Source organism: Salvelinus sp. IW2-2015, unplaced genomic scaffold (assembly GCF_002910315.2).
Source record: "Salvelinus sp. IW2-2015 unplaced genomic scaffold, ASM291031v2 Un_scaffold86, whole genome shotgun sequence".
Classification (NCBI taxonomy): domain Eukaryota; kingdom Metazoa; phylum Chordata; class Actinopteri; order Salmoniformes; family Salmonidae; genus Salvelinus; species Salvelinus sp. IW2-2015.
In genome coordinates, this window is record NW_019942515.1 from 667,530 (window position 1) to 687,941 (window position 20,412).

General features: G+C 41.0%; 1 protein-coding gene across 1 annotated transcript in view; it reads left to right on the forward strand.

Annotated features, from left to right (window-relative positions):
- The window catches only part of LOC112068142 (polypeptide N-acetylgalactosaminyltransferase 14), a 125,403-nt gene that overhangs the window by 2,178 nt on the left and 102,813 nt on the right, over positions 1-20,412 (forward strand). Inside the window, 1 exon segment of the mRNA XM_070438048.1 lies at positions 15,461-15,630. Within this exon segment, the coding sequence (XP_070294149.1) occupies positions 15,461-15,630 (170 nt within the window).

Sequence of the window (20,412 nt, forward strand, 5' to 3'; positions counted from 1 at the left end):
TGTGGAAAATAAGCCATCTTCTTTTATTTTACTACGAAGATGAACATGAAACGAAACACTATTACAAACTATACAAAAACAACAAACGACCGTGAAGCTATAAACGTAGTGCACACACACACAGGCTACAAATTTCAACATAGACAATTCCCCACAAACAGCTAAAGCCTATGGTTGCCTTAAATATGGCTCCCAATCAGAGACAACAATAACCAGCTGTCTCTAATTGAGACCCAATTCAGGCAACCATAGACTTTCCTAGATACCTACAMTCAACCATAGACACAGCTAGACTACTATACTAAACATAAACCCAACTACTCTAATAAACCCCCTAAACCTTACAACCACCCTAGACACTACAAAAAACACATACATTCCCCATATCACACCCTGACCTAACTAAAATAATTAAGAAAACAAAGAATACTAAGGCCAGGGCGTGACAAATATGCAGCACTTTCAGTGTAAAACATAACACTTGATTTAGAGTAGACTTGACTCACTTTGCTTAGTGCTCACGCTGCTTAGTGTAAGAAATGATCACCTGTAGTGTTACACTAAATTGTTTTTGGGTGTTGTTGTAACACTGAATGGTGTAAAGCAAATGTACCAAACTAATTTCATCGAGGGCTAAGTGTGTGTGGGTTTTCACTCCTTCCTTATACTTGATTGATGAATTAAGGTCACTCATTAGTAAGGAACTCCCCTCACCTGGTTGTCTAGGTCTTAATTGAWAGGAAAAAACTAAAACCAGCAGACACTAGGCCCTCCATGGAATGAGTTTGAGACCCCTGGGGTAAAGCCCAATTTGCATATTACCCAGGGCGCCTTTTTTTATTTGAGTGAATTGTAGAGTTACCACACATGACTGTATTTGTTAGTGACAGAGATGTGGTTATCAAATTCTTTCCTTATTTCATTATTTACAAAACATAAACATACAAACGCACAGAAATATCCACAACACCACCCCTGCCCATATCCACCTGCTCATACCCCCATCTTCAGCGCCTGCATCACTCTCCGCCACATGGCCTCAAACTGCACCACTTAGTTTCTCATCATCGCCCACACACTTTCAGCATTTAGATAATAAAGCATTTGACCCTTCCATTGTGTTWACGATAGAGGATTGGTTGATTTCCAGTTTTTAAGTATAGCCTTTTTTCAAAATGATTGACGAGAAAAGTATCGTCCAACCCATCGGGTATCTCACTGCACCCTCATATGCCATGTYTTGAAATATGCAGACAGATGGATTAAAAGTACATTTAAATTGTAATACTTCGGACAGCCAACTTTCTAACTCCACCCATAACATTTGGAGTTTATAGCATTCCCARAAGGCATGGATTATTGAGTCATTGTTAGTTTACACATAAGACATGACTCTGCCATTGTGCTGTAGATTTTGTGAATTTTGTCACTTGTGTAATAAATTCTATACATTCGTATATACTGGATTAAGCGTCCATTTTCGTTTAACTGTCATTTATTTAGTTATGTTCCAACATTCCCTTCATCGGGGCTCCCGAGYGGCACAGCAGTCTAAGGCACTGCATCTCAGTGCTAGAGGCATCACTACAGACCCTGGTTTGATTCTGGGCTGTATGCCAACCGGCTGTGATCGGGAGTCCCATAAGGCGGTGCACAATTGGCCCAGCGTCGTTCGGGTTAGGGGAGGGTTTGGCCGGGGTAGGCCGTCATTGTAAAATAAGATTTTTTTCTTAACTGACTTGCCTAGTTATATAAARGTTAAATAAAAATATTGTACCAATATCAGTTATTTTTATGTCTTGGTTCCAATAGTTTATACTTTTTTAAAAGAGATTGTCAGTTGGATAGGGTCTCTACAAGGTTTTTTATATCTTACCTATCATATGAATATCCTTGACTAACTCAAATAGGATTCCCTCAAGTTTGCTAATGTGTCCAAAAKATTTCAAATAGAACGTTCTTTCCTTTTAAAGGCCTGTGGCTTTCACCAACGGAGTACCTAGGCGAATGCTATTATTAAAATGTAACTCTATGACAATACAATACATATATCATAAGGCCTTACTTCAATGGCCTAATTTTAACCTAACACAGTGGTGTTAAGAAACTCCTGGTTTACAGGCCACATCAAGCCTGCAAGTCACATTWTGCTGGTGTCACGCCCTGACCTTAGAGATCCTTTTTATGTCTATATTTTGTTTTGGTCAGGGCGTGAGTTGGGGTGGGCATTCTATGTTGTGTGTTCTATGTTTTCTATTTCTGTGTGTTTGGCCTGGTGTGGTTCTCAATCAGAGGCAGCTGTCTATCATTGTCTCTGATTGAGTACCATACTTAGGTAGCCTCTCCCACCTGTGTTTTGTGGGTAGTTGTTTTCTGTTTTGTGTTGCTGCACCTGACAGGACTGTTTCGTTCATTCTCTTTGTTATTTTGTTTAGTGTTCTGTTTTAATAAATTAACATGAACACTTACCACGCTGCGCTTTGGTCCGATGATTCCTCATCTTCAGACGACGAACGTGACAGCTGGCTTGCAAAGTGATGTTTAATTCCTATTGGAATCCAAACACTGTTAGGATATCCAACAGTTGGAATTTATATTCACCCACACCCTGCATTCAGAATGACTGTCAGGGTTTAAGAAATGTGTTAAGAAGACTGCCTAAACCATTTAAACTGGAACAACCATTTCAGTAAYGGTGCAATTAATCTAACTAATTGATTGGATTAGTTTTGAAACATTTGTTATGTATCTATGTGTATCATAAGATTAATCAATCAATCAATATACAAGCAAAAACACAGATATTAAAAACAATCCCCCAAAAATATACCTGAAGTAGAGCATGCTGAAAACTATAACAATGATTGGTTTGGTTTTGATGGAACTGTTTAACTCTCTAAAGTATAGATTTACTTGACTGTTAATTTCACTCTTACAAAGCGAATTTAACTCTGGAATCAACACCAGAAATGTTACACTGAAAAATCAACACTGGCCAATTGAAGGGCCTCTATCAACTGAATACGTTTTAGTCTGAGATGGTGTTTGTGTTTCTGGAGTAAAGTTTCAAGTTGGAATGTTCATGCTGATGAGTTTCAACTTTGGGTAAAACATTGAAATAAATCAAAAATATTTTCAAGAAGCTGAGTTATGGGTTGAAGACCTGTAAGAAATTATTTGTAGAGTAAGCAGACCAGAAAAATGGGAAGTCTGTGGGAAATGCTGCTGCACAGTTAATAAAACATACATTGTGGGTATCTGTCATTCAAATRCAAATGCAATATTCCCACTCAGTGTACTCTCACCACGTAGTTTATTTTTGTATTTTTGTATTACATTTTTTCAGGGGGTAGATCAGCGTTAATACTGCAGATAGAGTGTGGCTTCCATCAATGTAATTGTCTGTATCATTTCCAATCCCCCATATATATTTTTTGTAAATACACAGTACCAGTCAAAAGTTTGGACACACCTACTTATTCCAGGGTTTTTCTTTCTTTTTACTATTTTCTACATTGCAGAATAATAGAAAACATCAAAACTAGGAAATAACACATATGAAATCATGTAATAACCAATAACTAAATAAATCAAAATATATTTATATTTGAGATTCTTCAAAGCAGCCACCCTTTTCCTTGATGACAGCTTTAAACACTCTTGGCATTCTCTGAACCAGCKTCATGAGGAATGCTTTTCCAACCTTCTTGAAGGAGTTCCCACATATGCTGAGCACTTGTTGGCTGATTTTCCTTCACTCTGAAGTCCAACTCATCCCAATTGGGTTTTGGAGGCCAGGTCATCTGACACAGCACTCCATCACTCTCCTTCTTGATCAAATAGCCATCACACAGCCTGGAGGTGTTATGGGTCATTGTTCTGTTGAAAAACAAATAATAGTCCCACTAAGCGCAAACCAGATGGGATGGCGTATCGCTGCAGAATGCTGTGGTAGCCATGCTGGTTACGTGTGCCTTGAATTCTAAATAAATCACTGACAGTGTCACCAGCAAAGCACCATCACACCTTCTCCATGCTTCACGGTGGGAACCACACATGTGGAGATCATCCATTCACCTACTCTGCATCTCACAAAGACACRGCGGTTGAGATGTGTCTGTTACTTGAACTCTGTGAAGCATTTATTTGGGCTGCAATTTCTGAGGCTGGTAACTCTAAGGAACTTATCCTCTGCAGCAGAGGTAACTCTGGGTCTTCCTTTCCTGTGGCTGTCATCATGAGAGTTTCATCATAGCGCGTGATGGTTTTTGAGACTGTACTTGAAGAAACTTTCAAAGTTCTTGAAATGTTCCATATTGACTTACCTTCATGTCTTAAAGTAATGATGGACTGTCGTTTCTCCTTGCTTATTTGAGCTGTTCTTGCCATAATACGGACTTGGTCTTTTACCGAACAGGGCTATCTTCTGTATACCACCCCTAGGTTGTTAACACAACTATTTGGCTCAAACTGTAAGGGAGTGCGTAACTGGCGGCAGGGAAGTCAGGTGCAGGAGAGCAAAACTGGGTAATCAACGTTTTATTCATAAAACCACCAGAAACCAGAACAATAAACAAATGGGTACAAAACCCGTCGCGCACCAGAGAAAACGTGCACATGCACTAACAATAAACAATTCCACACAAAGACATGAGGGGAACAGAGGGTTAAATACACAACATGTAATGAGGGATATTAAGACCAGGTGTGTGAGAAGACAAGACAAAACAAATGGAAAATGAAAAGTGGATCAATGATTGCTAGAAGACCGGCGACGCCGCCCGAACAAGGAGAGGAACCGACTTCGGCGAAAGTCGTGACACAAACACATTAAAAAGGAAAGAAATTCCATAAATGAACTTTTAACATGGCACACCTGTTAATTGCAATGCATTTCAGGTGACTACCTCATGAAGCTGGTTTGAGAGAATGCCAAAGTGTGTCCAAAGCTGTCATCAAGGCAAAGGTTGGCTACTTTGTAGAATCTCAAATATAAAATGTATTTTGATTTGTTTATCACCTTTTTGGTTACTACATGATTCCATATGTGTTATTTCATAGTTTTGATGTTTTCACTAATATTCTACAATGTAGAAAATAGTAAAAATAAAGGAAAACTCTTGAATGAGTAGCTGTGTCCAAACTTTTGACTGGTACTGTATATATAAAATCTATATTTAAAAAATATATTTTCCTTTATTATTTTCCCGTAACCCTACTACCCCTCCCCTAATTGGAGTAAACTAATGGACAACAACACTTAGACTTCTACTTCCAGCTTATACATACTATATACATTTTAGAGACACAGTATATTTTACAATAGCTATCTTTTGTTTGTTTTTAGTCCCATCCTTCAGCTACCCTAAACCCCTCCCATCTATCTCAGAAGACCATGTAGGTTTGTTTACCTAGCTGCTTTGTGAACAATAAAAGCTGCAGACTGCCTAAGGATATCTATAGCAGAGCATGGATTCATCCTTCCTTTGAAGAACACAGCAGTTTCTCTTCCCCCTCAAGCACTGTCTTTTGGGGGTCTTTGAGCTATTCCTGATGCAGATTTTTCAACTCCAGATTGGGAGCTGTTCGCCAGAGGAAGCTTGTGCAGCACGAAGCACAGATCCCATAGGGGATCTCGCTCAGTCTTTTCATCCCCAACGATATACTTTTTCTCTGAATCAGTTGTCTGCCGCTAGGCTTTTATTATGCATTTTACTTCTTTTGTGTGGCATTTCAGCAGCACACTTTTCTGAAGCTTAAGTTTGTACGGTGCTTGGCATGTGGTTGAGACTCGCCTGGAGCTGTGTGTGGGGAATGTAACTACTATGTAACCTTAGGATAATTGGGTCATTATTATGTCTTTAAGTTGTACTGTAAACTTAAATGACTCGTAGGCTGTATAGCACACAATGATTGTTTTCAGGAGAACAATTCTCATAGACCTGCGTGTGTTTTTCTTAGCCATACTGGGTTCTTCTGTTTTTYCCTCTATGCCATAAAATAACCTTACCTTACCTACCTTACATTCCTCCAGCTCTCAACAACTGTGTTATTTTTCATGTCATGTCTGTTCCCAATGTAACTCTCTCCTGGTGAACAAACAAGATAGATGTTCCAATCACTGTGTTCAACTTTTGTATCACAGTGCCAATGACTCCTAAATGCTCTAGTTCACATTATTGGAATTACACATTTCTACCTCGTATGAAATTGAATTTTTGTTATTTTTCCCATTGCTAATAGAGCAACGAGGGAGAAATAAAATGAGTTCTGAGGATAAAAATGACTGAAGCTGGGAATGAATATGTTTTACATGTAAGGATTGCTGCACCACATCTTCAGGATTGGTACAGTAGGTGTTATAGGAATGTGCTAGGATTACTGTGGATGGAGTCAAACTATGTCATATTGAGTCATCTTGAAGGGAGAGAGTGTTTGTGGTTATACAGTAGCCATAGAAAGGAGGCACTATTTGTTTAAACACGTGTTTGTATAAAGACAGAGCTTGTCTTGTGTCTGAGCATCATGTTGGGCCGAAACATATTACATGATGGCTGTCCTTGTGCACAAGGTCTTTCATTTTCTCTGACGTTGTATTTGCACAGTAAGTGTAAAAAGTGAGTGTTATTGTAAGCCTTAGGCAAGCAGGATGGGATCTACTGAAGGAACTATGAAAACACTTAAACGCTTAGCAAAATATGCAGTGTCCTTTTTATTATTTACTCTCAACGTGTTACCCAAAACCCATCTCCTGTTAAAGAGAAAAACAGTAGCACGCCTCATTTAATATGTGTTAATCATTTTGCTATTCCCAGTTTGATATTGAAAGAAATTGCCTTAGCAGAGGCTGTTAGACTGTTACTCTTAGCTAAGTGCTGTGATAGGGCTGTTTTGCAGTGATTACCATGCCCTGAGGAGTTATTCCCCCTATTATGAGGAGCAGATCAATAAATCATACCATCCTCACACACACACACACACACACACACACACACACACACACACACACACACACACACACACACACACAACACACACACACACACACACACACACACACACACACACACACACACACACACACACACACCACACCACAACACACCACACACACACACACACACACACATTGCTTGCTTGATAATAACTTTCCCACCCATATAGCATTGTAATGGCACAACAACACACTGCTGCTGCTGAAATGCTGAAACATTCAAACAGGGCTGATGGGATTCTGTCTAGACTATGTAAAAATTATATACATTTATTCTAAATGGGCTGTCAGTTGTAACCAATGTGTTTTTCTCTCTCCCTAGAAAATGTCCGCTTTTGCTGCACATTTGTAATTTTCACCTTTATCTCCCAAGGATGAAGGCATCAATCTTATTTAGTCAGTGCTGCTAGAGCTATTTCTCAATGCGCTAGACAGAGCGAGGGATGTTCTAAAGACAGAATAGTGACAAAGAGCAAATAAAACCATTTAGAGAAGAGAACGTACCACCTTCTTTTTGTTTGAAGTCATTTATGTGAAAGAGTCTGATTTCAACCGGAGTCAGTGAGGAAGATGTTGACAGTGGAGAGGGATCACACACCTAAGTGAAAGGAATAAACTAACTTGTCACGTTTGGTATTTCCCTGAGAAATTGGGGCCGTTAAGAGGATGGCTTTAGAGCTGAGAATCTGCAGTGTTCGCTGTTACACATTGAGCTTTCATAGTGTGTCTGAGAGCAGAGTTACATCAGAGATGATTCATGTAGATGGACATGAATCAAACCTGAGACTAAAGCTAAGAGAGAATGAAAAATGAAATCCACCTTCAGGGGTTGTTGTTATTTGGTTGATGATTAAGAATGTATATATACAGTATATAGCCATGTAATAAAATTATAGTATATTGCATCTCTCTTGTATAGAGGAAAAAGTGTTAACAATTGGATTTACTTTTGTGTGATCAACAGTTTTTTTTCCCAGAGTGAAAGAATATGGATATTTCTTCTAACTTTATGAAAGCCCAGCAGATTTCTCTCAACCCAGGCTCAGCTCAAACACAGCCTGAATCTGAGGTTATAATGAAAAGGAGGCACACAAAGTCTATACACCTTGATGCCTGGGTGCTGGCACATTTGTGTGAATTTAGTTAATATGGGGGCTATTCAGCTTATTGCCTTTCAGACAATTTCTCTCCCAGCTACCAAAATAACACTCAGAGACCTGTGTCCGGCGAGGAAGCGCCCCAGTTATTAGTTTTTCGGTCTGTTGCCCGCAGCCGCTTTGATAATCTCCCCACTGATGTTCTTCTGAAGCCTGCTGGAAGGGGGTGGGGGGGGGGCACCTGGCATTTTCTGTTGCTTTATTGTTCCCCCAGCTTGAAAGACATGCTCTATAATTCAATTTGGAGCCCGGGATGCAGTGGCAGCACAGGCATCAACAGGAAGAGAATTTCTACCATAGAAACCTTGATGCGCTTTTMTTGTTTTTTCTATTTCTTGACCTTAGTTAAGGAGAACATGTTGCATGGCTCTCAGATATTCAGCCATGTTTGCAATGTCAAACATATTCGGTGATAMAATTGAAGAACAGCAGTTGAGGGGGTTGGGGGCTTGATAAAAAAGCCCTGAATAGATTTTCTAAACTTAACAAAATTAGATTCAAGTAGCCTCTTAGGTGCTTAGTTGAAACACAGCACAGGGACCATTATATACTGTACATCCTGCCCTGGAGTGGAGTCACCCACAGGGTTACCAGTTAGAAATCACTCACATAGTATGGTATTTCTGTAAGAAATCTGCACTCCATACATCCAATTTCCATTTCCATTCATTTCAAGTGGACCACATGCAGCAGCCAATCATGGCAAAGTCAACAAGTGGTCAACCWGAACACAGAACTTTAGTAGGCCTGCTAAACCCCAGTGCCTCAGTGATCAAAAGAGGCAAGAGTCAAACTCTCTGACAAACACATTTGGTGTGTTTATGCTGGTTAAAAAATGGAGAGGTTGCTTTCTCCAGACGCCAAATGCAGAAAAGCAAAAAGGGAATCAAAGTGAATATTTAATACAAGCATCAGCCGGCTCAGCTTTCATACAGTATGGTTTAGATGCGATTTATCAAAATCCGTTCCAGTGCTGTGTACCTCAAACGCGGTTGTTGATTWTTTTTTTCTCCACTTCTTCAGCATGTTGGAACTAGACCCACTTAGTCCCGGAGATACGGGTTTCCACTGCTACAGTGACAAAATTAAATTACAAACGAATGATTCACTTTATACACGCCCATTTGATTTGCATGGGAATTGAGATATGAGACAGAGAGCTATTTATATTATATGTAGGGAACCGTTGGATGTTCAAATGCCATTATGCTTTGGTGCAAGGTATGATGGATATGTGAATATAGCTATATTGTGTGTGCGTCGGCGATAAAAAGCACTTGTCTGTTCCCGGAAAGGAGGCCTGCTCAGGGAGCACTCAAATAGCCTATTTATGTTTGCTTTGATTTATACTTGACCTCCTGCCACATTTAGACATGCTTTTGACACATACAGTTGAAGTCAGAAGTTTACATACACCTTAGCCAAATAGATTTAAACTCAGTTTTTCACAATTCCTGACATTTAATCCTAGTAAAAATTATGTGTCTTAGGTCGGTTAGGATCACCACTTTATTTTAAGAATATGAAATGTCAGAATAATAGTAGAGAGAATGATTGCAAAGCGTAGTCTGGCTTTTTTATGGCGGTTTTGGAGCAGTGGCTTCTTCCTTGCTGAGCGGCCTTTCTTGTTATGTCGATATAGGACTCGTTTTACTGTGGATATAGATACTTTTGTACCTGTTTCCTCCAGCATCTTCACAAGGTCCTTTGCTGTTGTTCTGGGATTGATTTGCACTTTTCGCACCAAAGTACATTCATCATCTGTACAGATGAACGTGGTACCTTCAGGCGTTTGGAAATTGCTCCCAAGGATGAACCAGACTTGTGGAGGTCTACAATTTGTTTTCTGAGGTCTTGGCTGATTTCTTTTGATTTTCCCATGATGTCAAGCAAAGAGGCACTGAGTTTGAAGGTAGGCCTTCAAATACATCCACATGTACACCTCCAATTGACTCAAATGATGTCAATTAGCCTATCAGAAGCTTCTAAAGCCATGACATCATTTTCTGGAATTTTCCAAGCTGTTTAAAGGCACACTCAACTTCGTGTACGTAAACTTCTGACCCACTGGAATTGTGATACAGTGAATTATAAGTGAAATAATCTGTCTGTAAACAATTGTTGGAAAAATGTCCTAACCGACTTGCCAAAACTATAGTTTGTAAACAATACATTTGTGGAGTGGTTGCAAAACGAGTTTTAATGACTCCAACCTAAGTGTATGTAAACTTATGACTTTAACTGTATATGTACACACACACACACACACACACACACACACACACACACACACACACACACACACACACACACACACACACACACACACACACACACACAGAAAACAGCACATTCCATGTAACAGCTGCCAGACCAATATCACGTCCTCTTGCTCTCCTCCCACTGCTGCAATGATTCATATGACTGACTGTGTTTTCTCCACCCTGTATAGCGGCAAGCACCATTCCAACATTGACCATTGAAAAAGAGAGAACGCATTAGACAGAGATAGATTGGTGCAACCAGAAAACAATGTAAAAGGTGGTCGTTGTAAAAGTCCCTTTTTTCACTCTTTGTTGATGACTGCTGATTTACTTGATTGTGTTCCGTCCTTTATAAGATAGTCTTGTCACCAGTATTGACACACCCCTGCTCTGCAGTGTTGGGCTAAATAAACACTGACTACAGTAGCACCAAATAAGAAAGGAAGAGAAGGACAACAGAAGTCAAACAAAGTACAAAATATTAGAACAATTCATGATGATGATGCAATGATACCATTTCCATGTATCTTGTTTTTCCGCCTTGAATCAATGTGGCCCTCGACAAGGGCAGGGATAAAGGCAATGACTAGGAGAAGGAGGATTACTTTGGCCTACACTGTATAAATCACAGATACAGATGAGGCTTTCTAGTCACACCGACTGTATGAAAAATCCAATGAATTGTATTTTGTGTTGCGTAAGCAAGATTTGACATTCCAATGCCTCTACCCATACTCCTCTGTGTTTCTCTGTTTACCCTCCAATACAGGGACGAGAACACATCACACAGAAGAACATTTTCCCTCCCTATGAAATCACCTCGGCACACTGTGCTAACCCTGACCTGGAAGTTGAAAAATGAATGGGCTGTCATCAGCAAGAGGGATGTGTTAACATTCTACAGGTCAGGGCTGCCTCTGCCTGTCATAATGACTGACTGTTTCTGTGATACCCGGGGGAACGGAAACTACACCTACATTGGACCAAACACACATCTATCATTTACCCACCATGCACCATGCCCAGGCACTTTGATATATCTCCCTCTCAATTGTTTCAATTCAATTTAAGGGCTTTATTGGCATGGGAAACATATGTTAACATTGCCAAAGTAAGTGAACTAGATAATAAACAAAAGTGAAATCAAAAATCTTATTTAACAGTAAACATAACACTCACAAAAGTTCCAAAAGAATAAAAACATGACAAATCTCTCTCTCTCTCTCTCTCTCTCTCTCTCTCTCTCTCTCTCTCTCTCTCTCTCTCTCTCTCTCTCTCTCTCTCTCTCTCCTCTCTCTCTCTCCTCTCTCCTCTTTCTCTCTCCTCTCTCTCATCCGTCTCTCTCTCTCTCTCTCTCTCTCTGATGACATCTGAGAAACAACAATGAAGATTGGAGATGATGACACATTATGATTATTATGGTGTAAAGGGCTGAGGCATTAGGCCTAATGTGTGGACCAGTGGGATGATGAATGAGCCTGTCGGTCTCAGGGATAAATTAACCATGCAGCATGTGTGTTATTGGGCTGGAGTGTCCACGCCCTCTTAATGTTATTGGTGTCTGGGCTTCCAGCTCGGCCTTGGCACTGATTTGTACTTTATCATCCGCTGGTTTATGAGCTATGACCCCCAGCTCTGAATTATACCACCACGTGGACTCCTAATAATATCCCTGTGTGTGTGTGTGTCTTTGTCTGTGTGTGTGCTGTGCAGTCTTGAACATCACATCTGAGACGAGACAGACAGAGATCTGTAAATGAGTTGCTAGGGGTAATCTCATTACATGGCTAGGAGTCAAAGGAGGCTGTGCAATTACTACCCCATAGCTTTGATACTGTAACTAGGCATGTGCACCTCCTATGGTACCACCAAGACTATAGACAGACTATGATGAGATTCCCCCTGCTACAGTTTTCCTTTGGTTATCTCTGTTGGGTAAGACGTGTTGCGGTGGTTGAGTTAAGGGGTCTAGGAATAGGACCAACATACACAAACACACATGCCGAGACACAGGGTGGAAAAGGGGGCACGGGGGTGGGGTGGGGGAGGGGGGGGTAGGATCCAATTACAGCCCCCTCTGTCATCCACAACTCATTAAGACACACTTCCCTGTCTGAGGAGCACCCCTAACTGCTGGGGGTTCAAATGTCGCGCAACTCTGTCGCGGTGTAGCTTACCAACTCTCACTCCTTCCCTCCTTCCCTCACTCCCTCCCTCTCTCCCTCCACCAAGGCGTCATGTCCAATTAGGCTGCAATATCCTCCACATGAAACCTGGCTCTTTGGTGGCTGCCTGCCTGGCTCTCCTGTCTTAACAACAGAGGAAAGGCAAAGGCAGAGTGATGATGACTGGACCAAAGACAGGGATATTTCTGGAGGACTTGCCTTGCTTGGCAGCCCAGGGGAATTCCAATCTTGAGGCTCGCCCGGTTCTTTCTTGAGTAAAGTATCTTTGGTAGGCTGCTAGGGACCGTTGAGATTTGCACTTATTGCGCTCTGAAATTGAGGCTCAAACCACTCAACCTTGTTGTGACAGATCGATTTGCAGGCAGATTTTCTGTGTTGTCCAATTATAATTGAATTCTGTTTGCTGCCTGGGCCATGTTCCCTCCCTGATAAAACACAATGACTTTCCCCAGATTGGTGGCATCATGGGGTGACAGTGGCACTGTGCTGGAGATGACAAAGTGAATATGTGAGCACCAGATTAGCATTTCCTCTGTGGATTCAGCTGTCAACCATCGCAACTCTGAGAAAAACTCTGAAGGCAAAGGATTAATTGGTGATGTGTCAATGTTTTTCTGGAGCTTTTTGGGGAGTTGCATTTTAATACATTCAGATAACTTCATACAACAGTAGAGATTATTAAAAAAAGAAAACCGATTTCAACATCTAGTATTGCACACATAAGCCCCTTTTACTACATCAACTTTTAGTGTGGGAAATGTATAACATAAAGAAACAGGCTGTTTTACCAGGGAGCCCTCCCAGACATCTGGTCTAAGTTATACGGATGCTGCTGCACTGTAGCCATTATCATGCTAAGCAGTCTATCTTCAGAAACAGACATCTGCAATTAGCCACCTCTATTACCGGCTTGGAGGATGCTGTTGTGATTCTTATAAAGTGGCAGGGCATGACATCTCCCGCCAGACTGAAAAGGCCTTGAAAGACAGCAGTGTGCTTAAGAGGGAATTCATCCACCGCACGGATGGACGGACAGATAGCCAACTTCAAAGACCCTAACGACTCATTACTGTCCTCCTAATGTGGGGAGGACGCCCCACATCTCTCCCCACGTCTTTACTGTGGTCCTCTCTCCTCTAGTATCTACCCTTTCTCCCCTGTTCTCTTTCCTCTCTCACCGCTACCCGGTTTTCGTTCTCTTTTCTCTGTCCCCTGTTCTCTCCCCTCTCTTCCCAGTCTCCTCTCGCCGGCCAGCAGTGTCCTCTGGGAATAATGAGCTTGGCCAGTTAAGACAGAGGAGCTGATGTGAGCTGCCTTCCTATGTATGGCTCAGTGGTCATTGCCATGTGCCCTTGTGCTTGTATCGCCTCATTTAGGTTCGAACCCCATCCCTTCTATCTACTGCATCGTCTCCTCAATGGCTTTTGTCTTGTGAAATGATCCTGCTTATGAGCAAAGAAATATCATTACCATTTAATCCACCTGTGTATGCCATGAATACTGCCCTTCCCATTGTGAGGCCACCAGTCATGTCAGAGAAATTAATCGGATCCTTGGTTGTTTTGTGCTGTTTAATAAGATAATGCTGTTTTGACGTTATTGCATGATTCCTGTTTCCGGCGGTCATTTGTTGAATGTCTGTTTGTGTATTAGGAAGAGAGATTGAGAAGGCAGGTTAGGTGCCATAAAATTGCTCAGGGAGACAAGTCTGGTAAATATAATGAATCCACAGGACCTTGAGCAGATTCTCTTCGCCAGGTGTAAGAGACACAAACAAAAGCACCATAAAAGAAAAGCCTAGTAGAACCCCGTCAGTACGGCTCCCTCAGACTAGCTGTATCTCCCCGGAGTTTCCCCTGAGGACTACACCATTCTGTCGTTCTGCTTAATAAGATAAAATATAATTTGTAAAACAGAGAGCCAAGCCCTTGCCACAACCTCAAGCAGGTCCTTCCTGAAGGTGGATTAAGTTTCTGGTGTATTGATGCAAAAAGCCATAAGCCAGGGAACATTGTAGGCTGTGTTATTGTCTTGATGGCCAACAATTACCCTGGCGCTGCCGCATTGCATGGAAATCAGATTTAATCACTCAGCATCAGCAGGCAGTGATTCATGGGCCTTCAGTCACAATGTCGGCTGCCTTTTGTTACCCAGCAGGCTGTGGGGACATGAAAGCTTCACCCAGAACCGTGCATGCGTGTGTGCGTGTGTGTGTATGTGTGTGTGTGTGTGTGTGTATGGGTGTGTGTGTGTGTATATTTGTGATTGCGTGTTGAGGATTTTTCATTAGGCTCCATTCAAACTGTCATCAGGGGAGAAACTAGCAACCTGCTAGCTTGTTAATCAGCAGCATCATCCAGGCTGGTGGGAGTATAGACCTCTGGTTCCCATCAGCCCAAATGGCTGAAGCTGGAGAATCTGGCACATCAGCAAAACAAAACAGAAAATAATAACAGGAAATATGGAAGAGGCTCCAGTTTATGGGTGATTTCAATCTGCTGCCACTGCACAAAAKAGGGTTTTATTAAACTAGAATTGATACGCCCTCCAGATTCTGCACCAGCAAATTCAGAGGTGTGTGTGCATCGTCTGCGTACCCTGTTTGTCTCTGTGGTTGTTGTCGTTATGTTGAAGAGTTATTATGAGGATGGGGACTTGCCAAAATGCTGCCATCAATTGTTATGTTTATGACAGTGGAAACCTAATTTCATGTCATAACAAGCAAAAAAGCTGCACATCAGCTTGCAGCACAAATTCCACAGTCCACGCTGCTGTTCTTGCAGTTTCTAAAGTGAACTCTACCCCAGCAAGTTGTTTACAGTGGAGTTTGTGTGATGAGTGGAATGTTTTTTCTTTCAGATCTCAGAGGCAGAATGGGACGACCTCCTGGAAGAGTTTGAAGAGAAGAACTACCTCAACGCCAGGCGATGGAAACCAGGCCAGGACCCGTACAAACTGTATGCCTTCAACCAGAGAGAGAGTGAGAGGATACCCAGCAACAGAGTTCTCAGAGACACACGTCATTACAGGTAACCTACACAGCACAGCACACGTACACAACCCATTCATGTGTGTGTACCTTCATGCACACTCGTATGTGTGTTTAAGTGTGTGAGAAGGCATTTTGTGAGGATGAGTCATTTCCATCTTAATGGCGCTTATTATGCCAGATCACTCTGTCTTTCAAAGAGGGCTGCATGTGTCTGCTTCTGTGTGAGCTAACGATGGCTTGTTTCCTCACATTGGATATGGTTTCTAGAAGATGAGATGGAGTTGATCTGTGTAGCAGCAGCTACAAGCTGCATAGAAATAGATAATTGCCACATGYGCTGCAGTTTGTGTGAAAACACCCCACTTCATTGGTGGGTGGGTGCGTGCTTACATTTGTCCTATTTCACACATGTACAATTGTGTATTATGTGTGAATTGGAAATTCTTTTTTTGCATATCCCACTCCCCCTGAGACGCCCTCGGAGAGTAGCGTCACGGCCAGGGATCAGCCATTATTGACGGCGACCCTGGAGCAATTGGGGTTAAGTGCCTTGCTCAAGAGCACATCGACATATTTTTCACTTAGTTGGCTCGGGGATTCAAACCAGCGACCTTTCAGTTACTGGCCCAATGCTCTTAACCGCTAGGCTACCTGCCGCCCCCATTACCTTTGCTTTTATTCGCACACTCCCAATTAGACTAAGACCATTAGTCTTAAAGTGGATATCATTCAATTCCTCTCACTGCACGACTGATGTTTCAAATGCCATTAAGCAACAAATCCTACATGAATCCCTCAAAGACTGATTCCACCGGAATAAGAACACAGAGGATACTACTATAATAGTGGAACACAAATATCACACAGCAAATATCAAACACTGTGTTTGCAAATATCATAGGATGATTTTTGACCATAGAAACACAGACTTGGCAACTTCCACACTCAATTGTTGACTGGTGTGATGTTTTCATGAATGAAACCAGTTGAGCGTCATGCTGACAGAGCCTACACCCCTCTAAATGTTTAACTAACATACAAAAACCCTTAGGAGGCGAGAAAATCATGTTATTTTACACAGACTAATCTGCTGGCATGAAATGTTCATTTTAGAGCACTATGCTCTATTTCAACTTCATTTGACAGTGATGTTAAGCTTCTTTTTCATTCTGTTTTTAGTACTATTTAGCTGCTTGCTTTTAACTGAAAATTCCACCCCAAAACTATCTTGCATCATATGGGGATGATTTCTGTATTTTGACAGTTATACAGTACCAGTCAAAAGTGTGGACACACCTACTCATTCAAGGGATTTTCTTTATTTTTTACTATTTTCTACATTGTAGAATAATAGTGAAGATATCAAAACGCTGAAATAACGCATATGGAAGCATGTAGTAACCAAAATAAGTGTTAAACAAATCAAAATATTTTTTTGATTTTAGATTCTTCAAAGTAGCCACCCTTTGCCTTGATGACAGCTTTGCACACTCTTGGCATTCTCTCAACCAGCTTCATGAGGTAGTCACCTGGAATGCATTTCAATTAACAGGTGTGCTTTGTTAAAAGTTAATTTGTGGAATTTCTTTCCTTCTTAATGCGTTTGAGCCTATCAGTTGTGTTGTGACAAGGTAGGGGTGGTATACAGAAGATAGTCCTATTTGGTAAAAGACCAAGTCCATATAATGGCAAGAACAGCTCAAATAAGCAAAGAGAAATGACAGTTCATCATTATTTTAAGACATGAAGGCCAGTCAATACGGAAAATTTCAAGAACTTTTAAAGTTTCTTCAAGTGCAGTCGCAAAAACCATCAAGCGCTATGATGAAACTGACTCTCATGAGGACCGCCAAAGGAAAGGAAAACTCAGATTTACCTCTGCTGCAGAGGATAAGTTCATTAGAGTTATCAGCCTCAGAAATTGCAGCCCAAATAAATGCTTCACAGAGTTCAAGTAACAGACACATCTCAACATCAACTTTAGACCGGTGGAAAGCTGTCCTTTGGTTTGATGAGTCCAAATTTGAGATTTTTGTTTCCAACCGCCGTGTCTTTGTGAGATGCAGAGTAGGTGAACGGATAATCTCTGAATGTGTGGTTCCCACCGTGAAGCAGGGAGGAGGAGGTGTGATGGTGTGGGGGTGCTTTGTTGGTGACACTGTCTGTGATTTATTTAGAATTCAAGGCACACTTAACCAGCATGGCTACCACAGCATTCTGCAGCGATACGCCATCCCATCTGGTTTGCGCTTAGTGAGACTGTCATATGGTTTTCAACAGGACAATGTCCCAAAACACACCTCCAGGCAGTGTGAGGGCTATTTGACCAAGAAGGAGAGTGATGGAGTGCTGCATCAGATGACCTGGCCTTCACAATCACCCAACATCATCCAAATTGAGATGGTTTGGGACAAGTTGGACCACAGAGTGAAGGAAAATCAGCCAACAAGTGCTCAGCATATGTGGGAACTCCTTCAAGACTGTTAGAAAAGCATTCCTCGTGAAGCTGGTTAAGAGAATGCCAAGAGTGTGCAAAGTTGTCATCAAGGCAAAGGGTGGCTACTTTGATGAATATAAAACATCAAATATGTTTTGATTTATTTAACACTTTTTTTGGTAACTACATGATTACATATGTGTTATTTCATAGTTTTAATGTCTTTACTATTATTCTACAATGTAGAAAATAGTACAAATAAAGAGAAACATTAAATGAGTTGGTGTGTCCAAACTTTTGACTGGTACTTGAAATCTTGATTGCTGACAAGCAAATCATTTGGGGACAATGTCAGCAATGCTCCCTGCCTAGTAGACAGTTAAGGACACTGATGCGCCTCTCAGCCATACTCCCATCTCTCACAGATTCTATTCATCCATGCTGGAATGAAGGGTGAGAATTGAACGACCTATATTGATTTTCACTGTTAGTGGTGTGTTTGTCTCCAGCCCTCAGGAACCGCTTGCTTGTTAGCTTCAGCAGAAAAACCTGTTTATGTAATTCATGTGATCTGCTCAGACCAAACAAAGGAGAAAGAGAGATGTGTGTCTTTATCATACACTTATTGTCTTGCATGTCGTTTTAATTTTGTTTGCGCTAGTTGTCCTGTACTGTAGTTACCTAGTTGGGTATGTGGATGATCTTCACAAATCTTTATCATGCATTTTTACTGGTGGAGAAAGATTTGCTGCAATGTTGATGAACATGGGGTAATTACTAATTTATGACATTTCTCTAAGTTGCTTACAGCTATGAGCTATTTTCAAATGAACAACTGCACACCCCAATCTGGGTCAGCCTACCAGCTTTGTTTGGAGGTTCAGATTACTGTAAATCCATGAAAGTTTAAACATGGAAACTGCATTTGGGGAAAGTGGGATAAGTTGAGCCATTGTTTACATTCAGCATCACTCCGTCAAGGGAAATATAGTATTCTTTATAACAAATATATCTACATATATTTCAGGATGTTGTGTATCCCTGGACATAATCAGAATTCATGTAAACATTGCAGTTTTGAAAACATATCTTGTCCAAAAAAAATATATTTTGGCACAACTTTCTATGCTTCCATTCTTAAGTTTCGCTTTTGCGTCTTTTACTTTAGGTATTGTAGGTTTTATGAAAATACAATATTTTTGGTAATTAAAAATATATTTCACAGCGGTTTAGATGGTACAATGATTATCTACAGTATGCATTGCTTGTTTTGTTACATAAACTGATATTAGGCAAACTATTAGAATTTTTGCAACCAGGAAATGGCAAGGCGATTTCTGCATATTGCACCTTTAAGCATCTTTTAACACAGACTTAACACCTTACAAACACTTTGTACTTTTTCAACACGTTTAACATAGGTCTGGCCCTGCTGTTACCTCATATCCCAGCAATAATGCCTTGCATTACGCCTGAGAAGAAAACACTTCAATTTGCTMAAATTTGCTCAACTTGCTCAATTTCCTCAAATTTGCCCRACTTGCCATTGACTATTGAGTCAACTTACCCCATGGCCATGGGTTCAACTTACCCCAAGGCAAACATTTGGACTATATTAGCCCACACAGTTACAAGGATGCACTTTCATGCTATGTGTTTAAGACCTTATTGAGATCCCAACTGATGTATAGAACAACCTTAAAAGTATCTACTTTGGTTTAGATAAAGTCAAGCATCATGAAAGTTCTAACACAATAAATTAATTTGACTTGGTGAAAATCTGTTTTTTGGACCTAACCTGCTTACCAATTTTTCCATGTGGTTTCTTCCATCACAGACTCTATGAAATGATGACCTCTTTCTAAATATTTGGTCAAATTAATAATTTTGTGTATGGCTTCCTATAAACAAGGGTGGCTCAACTTAACCCTTTGGCTCAACTAACCAGTTAGTATCTTTTGGACACAAATGGAGAGTTTTCCGCAGAATCGGTTATTTGCATTTTGTGACCTATAAACATGTACTTTGAGCACAAATCGAACTGCTTAAGGTTAGCCAAGATCCAGTTGGAAAAGCCAAATTGASAGTTAAAGTTTGCCTTTGCCCCAGGTATGGCACTGGAGCTTTTTGGATGGTTGGTTGTTGCTGATGAGGCTAGGATAGAAAGCCGTTCCTTCTTGTCTCATTGATCGGGTCCGTCACACGGAGCCTCAGGCTTTTCCACACATTGACCTGGCTTCTACCTGTCTGTCAACCATTGTATCGCTCCATCGCTTACAAGACAACAACTTGTCTCACTCCCTCTCTCATCTTTCAGGTCCCCCTGCGGAGAGATAGGACATGTGTGGGAATGTGTGTGTGTGTGTGTGGTTATGTGGGTGT